This window comes from Poromitra crassiceps (genome assembly GCF_964638095.1).
Source record: "Poromitra crassiceps genome assembly, chromosome: 6".
Taxonomy (NCBI): domain Eukaryota; kingdom Metazoa; phylum Chordata; class Actinopteri; order Beryciformes; family Melamphaidae; genus Poromitra; species Poromitra crassiceps.
This window is the reverse complement of record NC_139627.1, coordinates 36,117,505-36,134,541: the sequence shown is the minus strand read 5'-3', so window position 1 is coordinate 36,134,541 and position 17,037 is coordinate 36,117,505. Positions and strand designations below refer to the sequence as shown.

The window sequence follows — 17,037 nt, the reverse complement described above, 5'->3', positions numbered from 1 at the left end:
CTCAAAGCAACAAGGAGAGCAGCTATAATGAAAGGGAAAGAGCGAAGCCACTGACTACTACTACTTTTCTCATCATGCTCTCTCAAAGGCAGCAGTGTTGATGATGATCTTCATCCCTGGCATGATGCACATACTCCACTTCTCCTCAGTCTGTGGCATGCACTCCCTCCTCTTCTTCAATACTTTTCATCATTTTCAAAGCTGTGAGCGCTCCTTAAACAGTTTTGGTCTGTTAGGGACCAGGCAGGTGTGAATTGGGTGAATATTATTACCATGTGTGGCTCGTGGCCATCACATGGTCCCTCTGGTTCTGTGTGGTACCTGGGTGTCTATACGGACCCAAACTCTGCCATCCAGGCTTCATACTTTTCCAGGTCGACAGCAGAGACGGACTTGGAAATCTTCTTGAGCGTCAGGGTGAAGTCTTCCATGGTTACAGGCATCTGCAGCTCGTCTTTGGACAGCGCTCGGATCTCCTCCGGACTCAGGCCCTGGATACGACGACGCATGGCCATCATAGACGCATCCCTGAGGGGGGAAGAGAGCAGTCGAGAGAAGAAACGGTTACATATATCATCACAGTATGTACACAATGTACTGTATGTACCAAATGCCAACACACATACAGCAAAAAAAAAGGTCTATGGCCACACTTTTTTGAGATCCGATGTTAAAGATACACAGGTAAACATACATAGACCAAGTCTGTTGTTTATGGAGTGGTATAAAGTGTTAATAATTTGCATTATTGTGAAAATTCAACGTGTTGTATGAGCTGTACAGTAACATTACTGTTATGTATATGGATGTAATTTACTATAAGCTATGTTTGCCACTGTTCCTGTATTCTCCATAGACGAAATGAAGGCAGCTCATCAACTGGGGAGCCAGAAATCACATTAAAATAAAGTGATAATTAATTAGGGCTATATGTAATTGTCATGAATGCACTGTGGGACTACAGAGAATCTGTACTTGTTTCATGTTATTTCACACACACACACACACACACACACACACACACACACACACACACACACTCTCTCTCTGTCTCTCTCTCTCTCTCTCACACACACACACACACACACTAGGCCTGCACGATACGAGGAAAATCTGCGATGTGCGATAACATTGTTCAATATAGCGATGACGATACGACTTGCGATAAATAAACAAATATTATAGTATGCATATTAGCTATACAGTTCCTATGTCTTTCTGCTTTAATAATGCTAACATAGACCCCAAACATTGCCTATGCCCACTGAATAAAGAAATGAAATACACACTGACTTTAGCTGAAACTACACACAGTGTGTTTGGGCTTTGGATGAGGGGCGGGGCACACTGTTGCAAGGGAAAGGTGTACGCTGGATTTACAACACAAGATACTTTTGTTATTCATTGCGTTTCAGGCAGTCTTTGCGATGTGTTTATTGCGCATGTTCATATTGCGATACGATGAAAATACAATTAATTGTACAGCCCTAACACACACACACACACACCTGCAGACGTTGGTGATGTCTGCTCCAGAGTAGCCCTCGATCTTCTCAGCAATGAGGTCCAGGTCCACGTCAGCAGCCACATCCACCTCCCTCAGGTTGATCTTTAGCAGCTCTACACGACCCACCACTACGAGCGCACACACACACACACACACACACACACACACACACACACACTTGTACATTAATTGACACAGAGTTCATTGGTCATTAGAGACACCTTGATGTTGAGTGAAGGTGAGTGAATCAATAGGTGAGGTGAGTTAGTAAAAAACTATTGATCCCAAAGTAAGGCCATGATATGAAGTAATATTAATCATTACATGGCTATGTTGAATACTCAATTCTGATTAGCCAATTAATGTATTCTGAGGTCTGCCGTTTCATATAGCAGACTGTCTCTTGAGACTATTTTTTATTTTTGGCAGAAGCTTGTCAGTTACCGTACGTTAACTCATTATGAAATCATTTTAAATCCATATTTCTTGTCAAATGATTCATGCCTTTGCTAAGCAGCCGTGTAATCACCCTATTGGGGCTTATTTTGCAATAACGAGCGGGCCGGCTGTTCATTATCTCTTTTCTCAATTGTACTGCTGTGTGCAATAGACTATCTATCACTGCGGTGTACAATAGAGTATCTTTCTAGCTTGGTGTGTTGTCAGGCTAGGGGTAAGCGGTCACCTGTACAATAGACTATCTCTCTAGCTCAGGGGTGGGCAATTGTTTTTCATGGGGGGCCACATGAGAAACCCAGATTGTTGCCGGGGGCCGAACAAATATTGTCATGCCGTAACCCATGGATGGGTAACTTTGATGATAGAGAGGGCCACAAAAAATGTCCTCGCTACCAGGTTTTGCTGAGGGCCGAACGGCGCCAGCGTGAAAAATTTGGTGCATTTGAAGCCACGTTTAGAGGAATAACTCATTTTAAATTAACAGTTGTGATGTCATTATTCAGTCTTAACCACCAATATTTCATCCTTTTCTCACTCACTCCTATGTCACCACCTGCTCTCAGGGCTTGAAATTAACTTTTTTGACCACCTGCCAATATGGCTGCTAGATTTTAAAGTTACCAGCCAATTAGAATTTCCACTAGCCAAAATGTTTTTCTTGAAATAAATCAGAATATGAGTGGGTTAATTTAAGCATAAGTATCAGTAAGTGGCCCGGGATGATCAAAGCCTGTGTTGAGGGTCACACGAACAAAAATGCAGTCTTGAAGCTAAATAAATCCAAAACCAATGAGTTAATTATTTAAATTTCTAATTCAATGTAGCCTTTTAGTCATAAAGATTATTGAAAGATATTCCATATTCCAGACTGAAATGCTATAACAGAAGTGGAGTATTGGCCAGAATGACATGAACATTTGGACACTTATTCAGCGGGTATCTTGCATGTTGCGTTCAGGTGCACTGTGGAACAAATAATGGAATTGCAAAAAAAAAAAAAATTTTTTTTTTTTTTTTTTTACAATTCCATTGCGGGCCACACAGGTGGCGCCCGCGGGCCGCATCCGGCCCGCGGGCCGTAGTTTGCCCATGTATGCTCTAGCTTGATGTGTTGTCAGACTAGGGGTGGGCGGTCACCTGTACAAAATGACTATCTCTCTAGCTTGGTGTGTTGTCAGACTAGGGGTGAGTGGTCACCTGTACAATAGACTATCTCTCTAGCTTGGTGTGTTGTCAGACTAGGGGTGAGTGGTCACCTGTACAATAGACTATCTCTCTAGCTTGGTGTGTTGTCAGGCTAGGGGTGGGCGGTCACCTGTACAATAGACTATCTCTCTAGCTTGGTGTGTTGTCAGACTAGGGGTGAGTGGTCACCTGTACAATAGACTATCTCTCTAGCTTGGTGTGTTGTCAGACTAGTGGTGAGTGGTCACCTGTACAATAGACTATCTCTCTAGCTTGGTGTGTTGTCAGGCTAGGGGTGGGCGGTCACCTGTACAATAGACTATCTCTCTAGCTTGGTGTGTTGTCAGACTAGGGGTGAGTGGTCACCTGTACAATAGACTATCTCTCTAGCTTGGTGTGTTGTCAGACTAGCGGTGAGTGGTCACCTGTACAATAGACTATCTCTCTAGCTTGGTGTGTTGTCAGACTAGGGGTGAGTGGTCACCTGTACAATAGACCAGACAATTGGACTCGAGTCATAGGGACTCGGACTCGAGTCGACTCGAGTCGCAAATTTGACGACTTCCGACTCGACTCGGACTTGGAAGGTAAATACTTGAAACTCGACTCGGACTTGGAAGAAAATGACTCAAAACTCGAGTCGGACTTGTGACAAGATCAGCCGAGTGCACCAGCTGGGCGTACGCCTAGGTTTACACGCTACGTCCGATGTAGAACTCAAAGTTACGACTAACTTAATTTTATGACTAGTGCGCCCTGTATGCGCTGCGTCTGTGTATGGAGCAGGCGTAAAAGTTACACCCAAATGGGTAGCTACTCACTGACAGCTGTCTCATCTTGATCTGCGCGTGATGCGGCTGGAATCTTCTCCAAAAATATCGATCGATATGTGCTGTAAATAAGCTGATGCGTCGGAAGATCTTTCAATTTCTTCCTGACTTCGTCAACTGCCCGCAGTGCGCAGTCTGCCATCGCATTCAGTACTGATTGCACTTGTGATCAAACTGCTTGTGTTGGCGCTGTTAAATTGAGCTGTGAGAACGTTTCTATGCTTTGAATACAACTCTATAAGTTTGAGCTGAGTTGGAGCTGTCTGTCAGCTGTCTCGAGCTCGTCTGAGAGAAGTGTGTTGCTTGGCAACAAGCACGTATTAACGTGAATGCGCACGTCTGCAGCCTAAATAATCTCTGCCTTGTCATTTTTTCTAACCTGTGACTCGACTTGACATAACCTGTGACTCGACTCGAGACTTGACTTGAAATAACATTGTGACTTGACTTGACTTGACTTGCCGACAAAAGGAAAGACTTGGGACTTGCTTGAGACTCGGGACCAATTGACTTGAGACTCGCATGGGACTCGGATCAGAGGGACTTGGACAATTGTCTGCAATAGACTAATGGTTGTCAGGCTAGGGGTAAGTGGTCACCTGTACAATAGACTATCTCTCTAGCTTGGTGTGTTGTCAGACTAGAGGTGAGTGGTCACCTGTACAATAGACTATCTCTCTAGCTTGGTGTGTTGTCAGGCTAGGGGTAAGTGGTCACCTGTGGGCAGGGGGATGTAGATCCTCTTCTCCAGCCGCCGCCGCAGCGCCTCATCGATGTCCCAGGGGAAGTTGGTGGCAGCCAGGACCATCACCATCTTAGAGGGGTCGTCGTTGTCCAGGGCTCCCCCAACACCTGGTCACAACCCCCCCCCCCACCACACACACACACACACACACACACACACACACACACACACACATACAATTCAATTAGATCTTGCATATTATCTCTTCATTTGATATACTCGTGTCGTATTTACTATGGCGGTACTGCTGAAGTCAGTAGAAGCTCTTGGATTCTATCATCTGTTACCTTGATGAAGTATGTTTTATACTGGGTTTTCTATAATAACAATTTACACATTTAATAAGACTCTATTCAACAAGGTTAGTAATAAAGCAGGTTTCATGTTTATGGATAGCCTGAGTGATTTGTGTTATCTAGAAAAGCTAGGGAAGTGCTGCATACGATATTTCTTTTACTCTGTGTGTTATCTTGAATCTACAATTTATTTTATTTATGTTACATTTTTCTTATTTTTCTTTCTTATTGTGACTGCTTTCATGGGTTGCAGTCAGTGAGGTGAGAGATGGAGATACAGGACCAATGGATCAATGGACCCTCTTTTCCCATCTGTGTCAAGGGTCTCTTGCCCTGCTGACTTTTAAGACAATATTCCAAACATTGTGTTTGTGGAGCTGTTGGGTCCATTTTCAGGGGGTGAGAAATCAAACATGGTCATAACATAATCAGTATCCTGTCCCTCTGAGCCCCCATCCCACAGTGAACCAATAACCTCACCCATAACACCATTACCAAGTGCCCAAACCTTCACCTCCTCACTTCTCTGTCCCACTCACCGTCCATCTGAACCAGGACTTCTGATTTGACCCTGCGACTGGCTTCATGTTCGTCCGATGTTCCTCTTCTGCCACAGATGGAGTCAATCTCGTCTATGAAGATGGTCGTTGGTGCATAAAACCGGGCCTTAGAAGGGGGGAAACGGTCAGACGCGCTCTCTGGCTTATAATGACACATTTTGATTTTCAGTTTGTGAAGTGTACACCATACACACACACGCACGCACGCGCGCACGCACACACACACACACACACACACACACGCTTACCATTTCGAATAGCAGGCGAACCAGTTTTTCTGACTCTCCCCTGTACTTGGAGGCGAGCGTAGAGGAAGACACATTGAAGAACGTAGTCCCACATTCTGTGGCAACAGCCTTGGCCAGCAGGGTCTTCCCTGTCCCTGGAGGGCCGACCATCAACACACCCTGAGGCAAAATATTACAATCGTTATGTAGGCAGTCTCAAACCACGCACGCACGCACGCACACACACACACCACGAACGCACACGCACACACCACACGCGCGCGCACACACACACACACACACACACACACACACACACACACACACACACACACACACACACACACACACACACACACACACACACACACACACACACACACAGAGATGATAGTGGAGAGACTACTACTACTAGGGCCTTTCCAGTTGTAAATGTCACAGAAATCTGTCACTGTGATTACCCAGCCACATAAACCTAGGGTCCAAGTCAATGTGCGTTTACATGCACACCAATAAACTGATAACTGTGAGTAATCAGTTTATGGCAATAATCTGATTGCACTTTAATAATCCGACAATAGGAAAAACCCGGGTTTACATGATTCAGTCAATTAGTCGGATTTCTCTCCAGAAGGCGGCGGTAATTCCGCAATAAAACAACAGCAGAAGAAGTACACGACGGAAAAACTCAAACTTCCTGTCGTTTCATAACATCCTGTGTGGTTTCCAACATGGCGTCGCCTGCAGACTTGGCACTCAGGCCAGTCATTATTTGGGAGTTATTGCAGTTGCAAAATGTGTTACGTGAGAATAGTTCGGTTCTTGTTCGAGCTCTGTTTATGAGCCGAAGCGGGCGACAAGCTTTACAGCAAGCATCCGCGCTTGGACTCAGCAGCATAACGTTAACGTTAGGTCTTCCTCCACTACCACCAAAGACCCAAGCTTGCTGGATGCGCATCGGCTGCAACTTGTACATGCGCAGTGCATGCGCAGATGTATAAACCCACAAGAAACCTGATATACATGCACTCACTCATGCACTCAAAAGACGGGTTATTGGCCAAAAACCTAGGTATGTTTATCGGTTTATTCATAACCCGATAACTGCCATAAACGGATAAAGCTTATCGGTTTATGCTGTTTACATGACCATTTGAATAATCAGGTAACTCCAGAAATCCGCTAATAAACTGTTTATTGTCTGCATGTAAACGCAGTCATTGAGAGAGGAAGCCTCAAACTATCAGAGAACTGTCTTCACCTTGGTACCACTGAAAATAATGACTTATAACACTATCAAATATGTCTGGGCCTAGGGCTGCACAATAAATTGATCATCATGATCGCGATATGAACATGCACAATAAACACATTGCAAAGACTGCATGAAACGCAATGAATAACAAACATAATTGTATTTATACGCACCATGCATTCACACTCAGCATGTGATCGCTTTGTCTTGTGTTGTAAATCCCGTGCACACCTTTCGCTTGCAGCGGTGTGCTCCACCCCACACTTTTTAAGGGCCTTCATTTTCCCTAAATGGATTTATCAACTTTTAATACTTTTCAAGACCCTCCAGATATCCTATAATATGCATACTTCAATATTTGTTTATCACAAGTGATATCGTCAATATTGAAGAATGTTATCGATCGCACATCGCAGATTTTCCTCATATCGTTCAGGCTTATCTGGGCACTTCCCAATACTGACCACAGGTCTGTGCATCCACGAGAAATTTGAGCAGGCACCACATACAAAGGGGGAGACTTTGGAGTCTGGATATAAGTTATCTTTAGGAAATTGCGTTGACATGTACATAAATCAATAAAAAAAAATCTTACTTTACTTACTTTGCTTCTTTTACAGAGCAAATAAAAAATTCACATGTGAGAGCAGGAAACAACCAGTTCAGTGACAGTCAGTCTTTTTCCAGTGTAGGAGGATAAGAGTGACATTACTGGTTTGAAAGCAAGTGCCTCTACACTAAAACCTCTGGATGCTCTCTGTCATAGTTCTATTTGCATCATCACTAGTTAATTAATACACATGACAGTAATCTGAATCAGGATGTATTGTAAACTGGCCATCATTCAGTATCGGGAAAGTACAACATTTGTTATTTCGCCTATCTATCTATCAAGCATCATTACAGAAACTCAATTGATATGGTCATAGAGATACAACTCACTATACTAGTCCTGATCCAGCCTCCATGACACTTGTCTGCTGGTGGTAAGTGTGTTTTGTTTATTTTCAGCCTCCTTAGTATAAGGTGAAGCGATGTCTCGTCATAGACGCTGGGTTAGCTGACTGGGGGCGTGGTCAGGGTGGGGTAAATCCTCCCGTTCTATCATTCAGCAGAGTAAGTATTTAGCTGCTATCCCAGCCCAGGCAGACACGATCAGGGATTTAACCCCCGCAGTAAACGCACATCTGAACAAACGTCTATGTACCTGCTCTATATCCCCAATCCTGTAGTTTAGAGCCACAGCACCGTCCTTTGGTGAGTCAGCCCATTGAGATATATGGGCGGTTTTACCCCACTCGCGCCACCCGTATAACATTTTGTGGGCATTCCCACACATGCCGACTGTCTCTATGACGTGTGTTTGGTTTTGTCTGTCAGTCTGAATGTCTGTTTCCCCCTCGCCCGCTCTCTCTCTGCACATCTTCAATCAGCAATCAGTGCACCTGTCCTGGATCAAGCCATCACCACTCCTCTCCACGTCAGTATAAAGACAAGGCAGAGGGAGCCAGTCATTGCTGGATGGTTGTGGCAGCATGGTTGGTTGTCATGCACATTTCCTGCCCCAAGCTATCTGTGTCTGCTTTGCCTACCTATCTGCCAGTCTGCTGTTTGCTCGCATCCGTACGTCTGTCTCCCTGTCTCCAGGAACGCCTGTTCGCCTCATCAGCTTTCCAAGCCCAGTCAGCCAGCCTTCACTGTGGGATCATCTCTGCTCTATATTCCTCACCTCTCGCTCCCCAAGATCCCAACCCAGGCTGCTTGCCACATTCTCATCATCCCTGCTAAAGCAGAAGATAAAGACTCTTGATTGACCTTACCTGGGACCTGTACTACGAAGCAAGTTCAACATACCCAGGATATCTTTGGGTTAGCCAGCTTCACTACATTGGTGATCCAAATGGGCTACATGCACAACTCCACTACTTCCTGAAATTAGTACAGCTTCTTTATTTCCTGTCATCACTATTGGATGAACTGATTAATGTCAGGTGTGCTGCAGTCACAACAATGATCAGGCACACCTGATTAATCAGTTCATCCAATAGTGTAGGACAGGAAATAAAGAAGCTGTACTAATTTCAGGAAGTAAAGAAGTTGTGCATGTAGCCAATTCCCCCCACCATTGTCAGCACCAGTGGCTCCTACATTACATTACTGGCTTTCCTGGGAAAGCTAAGTCTGGCTGTGGATAATCCTTGGATGGGAGGCTGGTGCTGGAAGTGGTGTTGGAGGACCAGTAGGGGTGCTCTTCCTTCTGGTCTCATGAATAATCGCCCCAATGCCCCAGCGCAGAGACAGGGACTCTGTCCTGTGAGTGAGCACCATCCTACGGATGATACATTAAACCGAGATCCTGACAATCCATACTATAGAGCCAGAGTTAAGTTTCTGGCATCATATGAGCAAATTATGAATAATAATAATAATAATGTACGTTTTTTTTATTGTGATTTTCATATTTCCATATTGCGATCCTGTAGGAATAGCGACTCCGTTTCCAGAGAGCTGATTGGTCAGAACATGGGCCTTTCAAGTTCTGATCCGATCCGCTGAACTTAACTTGCTCCGATCTACCCCTACCAGGTTAGTGAACCACTTGTGAGACTGAAAACCCAGGCTTAAACCTGGAGTTACCTCTCTAACCACAAATCCTGCTTTCGTAGTACAGGCTCCTGATTGGCCTAGTGTGCGTTTGGGTTCTGCCTTGATTCGTGACAATACCAGGTGACAAGAACATGGAGTACTGGAAAGCCCATTAGTTAATATACTGAATTACTGAGTTAATACTGAGAAAATCAGTCTCTGGCTTTCGTGCAAAAAAACCCAGGAAACAACCTGATTAGTTTCACTTATCCACCATTGTACTCACATTGTAGATCTATAGCACATTCAATTCCATTGAACACAAATTTGTTTTCTGTGATGTCTTTGTTGATGACAAAAACAAACGCCTGCCTGCCTGTGTGACAATGAAACAAACCTGACCTTGAACAGTCTTGTATGTATATACATAGTTTATTAATTCTGCATTTGATTGCACTTTTGTTTATCATGTAAATAGCTGTAAAATAACGCATGCCACTAGGGTGCATTCTTTGTATATAAATAAAGAGGTTAAATCCAATTGAACTGAATGATGAGTTCAATTAGGCATGCATGTGACAAATGAAAAGCATTGTGCTGCTGAAAGCCCAATGAAGCATTGACCTTCACACATGATGGGCCTGAGGGAAACAGCCTCACATGATGAACTTCAACACAGGCTGCTAATGAGAAAACCTTTCAGAAGAGCCATGTTGACAGTTGACACTGAGAGGCAGAAACAAACAAACACACAAACAAATACACTCACCTCCCAAAAGCCACCACACAAAGCCACTAGCTATTAGCTATTAGCTAATCGCTCTCCCTTTCTTTTTCAGTCAGACTCGACCTTTTCAGACGATGCAACCAAGCGTGTGCACAGGGCCGGCCCGCCCATAATGCGGCCAACCAGCGGCTGCCTAGGGCCCCGGGAGTTGGGGGGGCCCCCCCAATTTTTTTTTTTTTTTTTTTTTTTTAAATAAACATAGGCTATAATATTATAGGCTGTGTGTGGTAGTTAAAACATAGGTTGACGTTTATTTATGTTTGTAGTTTAAACAAAAACATAAATACTGTAGGCTACATACAACACAAAAGGCTGATATTTACCTTTTGTCGCCACCTGGTGAGTAAATATATATGTAACTAAAACCATTAAAATTGACAACCGGTCCTGCATGTATCTACCGGTCCTTGGCACAAAAAAGGTTGGGAACCCCTGGTTTAACTGACCTGGCAACCCCTATGGCTGCTGGGTTCTACACGCTTGCTTGACACTGATAGGGCTACAAACGAGCGTCATTGTCATGTTTGTTTGTTTTAAATATTCTTCTAAATATGGCTAAAAGTCCAAAAACGTCAAATTTTCTTCGGCGCTGCCCTAGCGGGCAGCACCGAGAGTCCCCTCCTTACAGCACCCCCTACTTAAAAGTACTTCCAGCGCGGATGCCCCCAAACCCCCGCCCCTGGGAGGGGGCCCCTGATCTATATCCTGCTTAGGGCCCCCAGATGGCTAGGGCCGGCCCTGCGTGTGCACAAGAGTGTTGACACATAAACATCAAGTTGTGTTCACATTTCAGTGACAGAACAGGGCTCTTGCGTTCCCTCTCGCGCGCCGTGTTGAAAAGCACAATGTTGTAGCCTCTCCTGTACACTGCGTGGTGCCGATTAAAAAACAATGAAGAAATTGCGTCTTCTGGCCACATTTTCTGTGCAACTACCCGCTCAGTACATCTCAAAGCACAGGAAGGAAGCGAATAACGCGAGCGACAAGTAACATTTGATTTCGCCATACAAGCATAGATTTCAGGGCATTTTGAAACATGTCGTATGAGCTTTCACCCCCCTTTAGTAAATCATAACAATACTACGAAGAGGGTGGGTGTACTAAAACCACCATCAACACTGTAAAACCAATGGCTATGTGTTAAAAGGTCAGTGACTGGGAGGTTCAAAGTTCAAATTGAACTTTGGACTGCGATATGAATCTGAAGCTCCACAGAGCTCAATGTATGAGGCATGCAGAAAGTCTTTCTTGGACTCAAATATGGGCATAGCTTAAGTGCATGAGCTGGCACATTTGTATGTCAAATGGGAGGGGGGTACCTTCCAGGGGCGACGGATGCCCTTGAAGAAGTCAGGCATCCACATGGGCAACACCACTGCCTCCCTCAGCAGTTTCTTAGCATCTTCCAGATCAGCAATGTCATCCCTACAATATCACACACAGGATTCCATGAGCAATGTTAAGAAGTACAGCCTCAGCAGCACTGCATAAATGAGTCACCAAGAGTGTGTGTGTGTGTGTGTGTGTGTGTGCGCGCTACCATACCAGTGTATGTTAGGGTTGCGGGACACGATATCCCTCTCCAGTGCATCCACTAGGTCGCTGTCATATCCTGTGCCATCAAACTTCTTCAGCTCTGTGTCCCCTACTCCGTCTTCACCCTTCTTTCCCTGGTGAAGAAGACACAGGAACATTAATGAACACATTCAAACCCACACACATTAGTGGTTTTGACCTGAACCACACGCCAGTAGAGAGGATGGCAATGTTCCATGTTAATGATATCATTCAGCGATTTGACTGACAGACAGACTGCTGATGGTCTTTCTATCAGTGACAGAGTGACAGAATTATGATATTCATCCCTTCATGATCATCTGACCCACCCAAGCAACCGCCTTGGCCTTGGTCCCACGGGCATCTCTGGATCCCACGCGGTCTGTTTTACTGTTGGGCTGGCCACGTCCCGCCGGCCCCGCCCCTTTGTGCTGCAGACCAGGGGACTCCTTCTTCTCCTTCTTTACAGCGCTGTTGGGACGCTTCGCGGGATTGGAATTCCTGCAAATATAATATGCAGATTATGCACACACAAGCATAAAAGCACACACATTGATCATAATACATAGGACACACAAGCAGACAGAAACTCCCCAGCTAATTTGCAAAGGGGAAATAGTTTTTTGAGTGGTCATTATTGGTGCTTCCTTGCTCCTGTTTAAACCGGCTCTGCCAGTTCTCTGTGGAGGCCTGATATGTCCACTTCAATGAACATGAATTAAGCTTGGTCAGCCACAGTGTGCTGTTAGAGCTCTAAGAGATTATGCAAAATGTGGCTCTTTGGAATTCAGAAAACGTGCTTGTAGAGCAGTGGCGTCATTTCAGCAAAAGCCAAGGTATAATGGCAAGGTATGCGGTGGGGGGCATTTTTTGTGAAATCACTTGTGCAATAGTCAATTTTGGTGAGTTGTTTCTATGCAATTCAGTTATATGACATGTAAAACTATTTTTTTTTATTCCAGTGAATGATATAGCCTACATGCATGTAGTGTTACCTTTTTTGTGTCTGTGTGTGTGTGTGTGTGTGTGTGTGTGTGTGTGTGTGTGTGTGTGTGTGTGTGTGTGTGTGTGTGTGTGTGTGTGTGTGTGTGTGTGATAAGCACTACAGGGCCAGGTTGTGCATAATAACTATTGCTGTAAATTGTTCCAAGGAACCCTCTAACCTCTAAACATATTAATATTTAGCCTACATTAAGAATTGACCACAAAGCAGTGACATCATTGTAGCCTACTAGTTGTTAAACATGACCAACACACTACAGCAGTAAAAACAATAGGCTATTCACCTAGCGGCACATAGCCACGCCCATTTGACCCGGTTGTGTGGTCGTGTGACGACTTGCAGCAAAAAAAAAGAAAAAGGTTGGCAGCTCCAATATCATCTTTGAATTAACTAATAATTTAGCCAATTGTATGTATCATACCAAATAAAAGCAAACGGCAATGTCTAAGAATGCAATGCCATGTAACTGGCTCGTTAATTCTCGCATTCCAGGGAATTACGTTAACATCTGCAGGTCTTATAGACGTAAGTTGTTGTAGTCGAATTGTCTTGTTCCACAGACTTGCTGGCTAGTATCAGTAACTGTAACCGGGGCCAGATATATAAACCATAAAGTTGAATTAGGGAAGTGCTGAAATGCTCTTGATCACCAGGTAGCCCCTGAGCAAGTAACTGAAATGAAGAATCCCCAATCAAAATCTTGGAATTTAGCTGTAGGGGGCAATTTTGGATGTCTGTCACCATCAAAATATATTGGCAATATGACTGAAACCTAACACCCTTATCTTTCACACTAGCCCAACTCTAATAGATGACTGTCACATCGAATATAGCAATCGGTGGAGCTCTTATGGCCCATTTCCACCGCTGGTATCAGCGCGGCCCCCGCCCAGCTTGTCTTGCTTTTTTGTCTCATTCCACCGATCAAAAACGTGGACAGCCTGGGTTGAGTCGTGCTAGTTTTGGTCCCTGCTTTGTTGCGGTTCCAGCGCTGTGGACCCGGTACCATACCGTGACGTGAAAACACTGCAGACGACTGATTGGTCAGGCAGAATCGTGTTTACTCTATCTACTGACTGTCAATGCTGCATACCAGTTTAGTGGGGCTTACCTTCTCTTCTGTTATGTTATTTCCATCATTCGGCTCTGGTGAAATAAAATCGATCTCCTTACTCAGCTTTAATGGCGGTGGTTTTCAATTGTTTTGAGAGAGAAAACGTCCGCTCCTCAGGAAGCCCTTGTAGTTGTGTGCAGCGTCGGCTCCGCTAGGCCACAGGCGGGGGTTTAGGGAAGCCGCGGTCTTGCCTGGTGAGAGGCCGCCGGGGTAGAGGCTTCACTTCTCCCTGTAGCGCAACCCCCGTCCCTCGCGCAGCGCATGCATTGTGAGTTTGAGTAACAACAAAGTGATATCCATTCTCCTGGCCGATTGTCACATTTGCCCATGTACACTGTAGGTCATTTAGAGGCACCAGTATTTCATAAACAGTTTAAAAGTATGTGTATGCTATGATGACCAGGTGTGGGCGGAGGCGAGTAAATTTGCTATGGAAACAGAGTCTATATCAAGTAGAGCCGAGTAGAGCCGAGTAAAGCTGCGTTCACACCGACCTATTAAAGTTTTTCGCTGGCATCGAGTTTACATACAAAGTCAATGGAAACGAGCGATTGAGCGTATATTCGCCCGGGAGAAAAATCGCTGGGCATCCGAGTGACAGAGACAGAGCGATAGGCAGAAAATACGCTCGTCGCCCCAGATGAAATATCCCAACTTGAGCGAAAATACGCTGGCATCAGTCGCTCGCTGTTCAACGCTGATTGGCTGCCGTGTGAGAGCGAGTCAAGGATCACACTGGCTTGGAACAAACCGCTGGTTTATTGTGTGGCAACAAACCGCTTTGACAGGCTGACAGCTGACATGAAGTGAAGTCTGTGTACTACCGGTATGGAACTCGCGTTAGGAGCACGCTGATAGGCTTAGCTTGTAAACATCTACGGTGGCTCGTAGTGGACAAACATCATGACATTGCATAACGTTATAGCCCCCACATGTCCGTCAATTCGTGTGCCTGTTGATGAGCGATTTAAACAGAGCGACAGAGCGATTCCAAAGGGTTGAATCAAGCGACAGAGCGAAAAATAAATATCTCGGTGTGAACACAGCTTTAGACCAGATCGAGTAGAGCTGTACTGTGCTGTTATATGTGGTGGAAATGAGCCATTAGAGAAGAGCCTCTTCCCTTTTCACCCTTTTTACTTTTCTTTTTAAATCTATGTTTTGAGTATGGACGGGCTAGTAAACTTCTCCAAGCTTATATTTTCCATCTATGAGTCAATCTCTTCACAAGCGTGGGACAAATGTCACATTATGTCTTTAAGCAGCACCCCCTACACACCAGTGCAGCTTGGAGCCTTGCACACAGAGACAAGAGGTTTGAAAGCAGAGCAATTAACACTCATAAAACACAAACACACACACACACACACACACACACACACACACACCTGTGTTCTGCAGGGATAGGAGGGGGCCACACTGCTGGGTCTTGGGGTCTGTCGTCTGCTTGAGGAGCGGTGAAGTACACTGGTTTATCTGACTTAAAGCTCTCTAGCGTTGCCACGATGCCTTTCACCTGCTCATACTCCACTGTCAACTCCTCCCTCATCTGCACACACGGAAGAAGAGGGGTTTCTCAGCATGACACCACAGAGGAAACTTTGTGTTACCTCTGCAATCAATCCAACTGAAAATACAGACATTAAAAACTTTGAATTGATTGAATTGGACGTTAACCTCTCTGAATTGTTAGATGTGTAGGCTATTGTCTGTGTGTGTGTGTGTGTGTGTGTGTGTGTGTGTGTGTGTGTGTGTGTGTGTGTGTGTGTGTGTGTGTGTGTGTGATGACTGCATGCAAGTAGTCTGGTCAATGGTTTGGAGATGAGAAGTTACACCTCATTTACACCTGGTTTTTAAATGCAACCTGTATCCAGATAAGTTATCTAGATAATGGTTGCATTTAAAAACCAGGGGCCAGTTGCACCAAGTGGTCTTAAGTATGCCTGGTCGTAACTCCTACGTCGGTCTTAGTTAAGACCAGTCTTTAGAGTGGATTTACGCCTGTTGCACCAACAGGGCTTACATCTGGTCTTAACTACGCCGGTCGTAGCAATGCGCGTCCATGTGAATTGCCGGGGAATGCCCCCTGATTGGCTGAAAAATGTGCCTCGCGACCTGCTTGGAGCGTCACTGTGCCATATGGCCACTACTGTATGTGCGTCACTACACCCTCCCTCCTCCTGTGGAAGCTCCGTGGGAAAATGGCGGCGATTGAGTGCCAGGCAGTCTGAATGAAATTGAATGTAACGTTCCCAATTCTATGTATTAAATTCTAAAAAACGACCCTCAACATTTGGGAAGGCTAAGCCACACAACTAGTTCGTTATAATCTAACGTCATGCTTCGAAGGCGACTTTACGACGATAAGGACTCAATCACAGGTCTCCGCTGATAGACTACCTCGGAGATCTCTGTTACAGGCAGGCACTTTACGCCTCCTCCTGACCAGGCGTAAGAGTTACGCCTGGGCGTAGTGAAAAGAAGGCTTAAGCCCTCTTGGTGCAACCGGCGTAGCTGTTAGCTTAAGACCAGTCGTAAGACCACTTGGTGCAACTGGCCCCTGGTGTATTGTAAATGGGGTGTGTCTGAACACAATGAATGTCAGCCAGACTACCTCCAGATGTAGTCAGGCAAATCTGACCACATTCTTATCACGACGCGTTTACACCTTGCATCAACATGCATTTTTCCTTATCCACAGAACTTATCCGGATATTTACCACATTTTAATACAAACGTGTAAATGGGGTATTAGTGGCCTCACCTGTTGCCATTTGACTTTGAGGGCAGGATCTCTGAGGGACTGACAGTGCTTGTGGATCTGCTGAATGACACCCTGGTAGTACACCATGGAGGAGTCATAGTTCCCCAGTAAAGCATACTCACGGCCCTTCTTTGCGTTGTCACATATCTCTGCCAAATTCAT

The 17,037-nt window shown here is 45.0% G+C and overlaps 1 protein-coding gene across 3 annotated transcripts; it reads right to left on the bottom strand.

The window, feature by feature from the left end:
• Positions 1-329: 329 nt before the first annotated feature.
• Positions 330-17,037, bottom strand: katnal1 (katanin p60 subunit A-like 1; the record flags this gene model as incomplete). 3 transcript variants are annotated; one of them, XM_083639503.1, is made up of 10 exons in its annotated part: positions 330-528; positions 1,509-1,635; positions 4,699-4,833; positions 5,562-5,688; positions 5,831-5,989; positions 11,757-11,862; positions 11,983-12,107; positions 12,324-12,495; positions 15,500-15,660; positions 16,876-17,037. In XM_083639503.1, the coding sequence occupies 10 exons, from the start codon at positions 17,035-17,037 to the stop codon at positions 330-332; spliced, it is 1,473 nt and encodes a 490-aa protein (XP_083495629.1). The 3 variants fall into 3 exon arrangements, with proteins under 3 accessions (XP_083495629.1, XP_083495630.1, XP_083495631.1); XM_083639504.1 differs by having other exon boundaries at positions 12,327-12,495; XM_083639505.1 differs by having other exon boundaries at positions 12,336-12,495.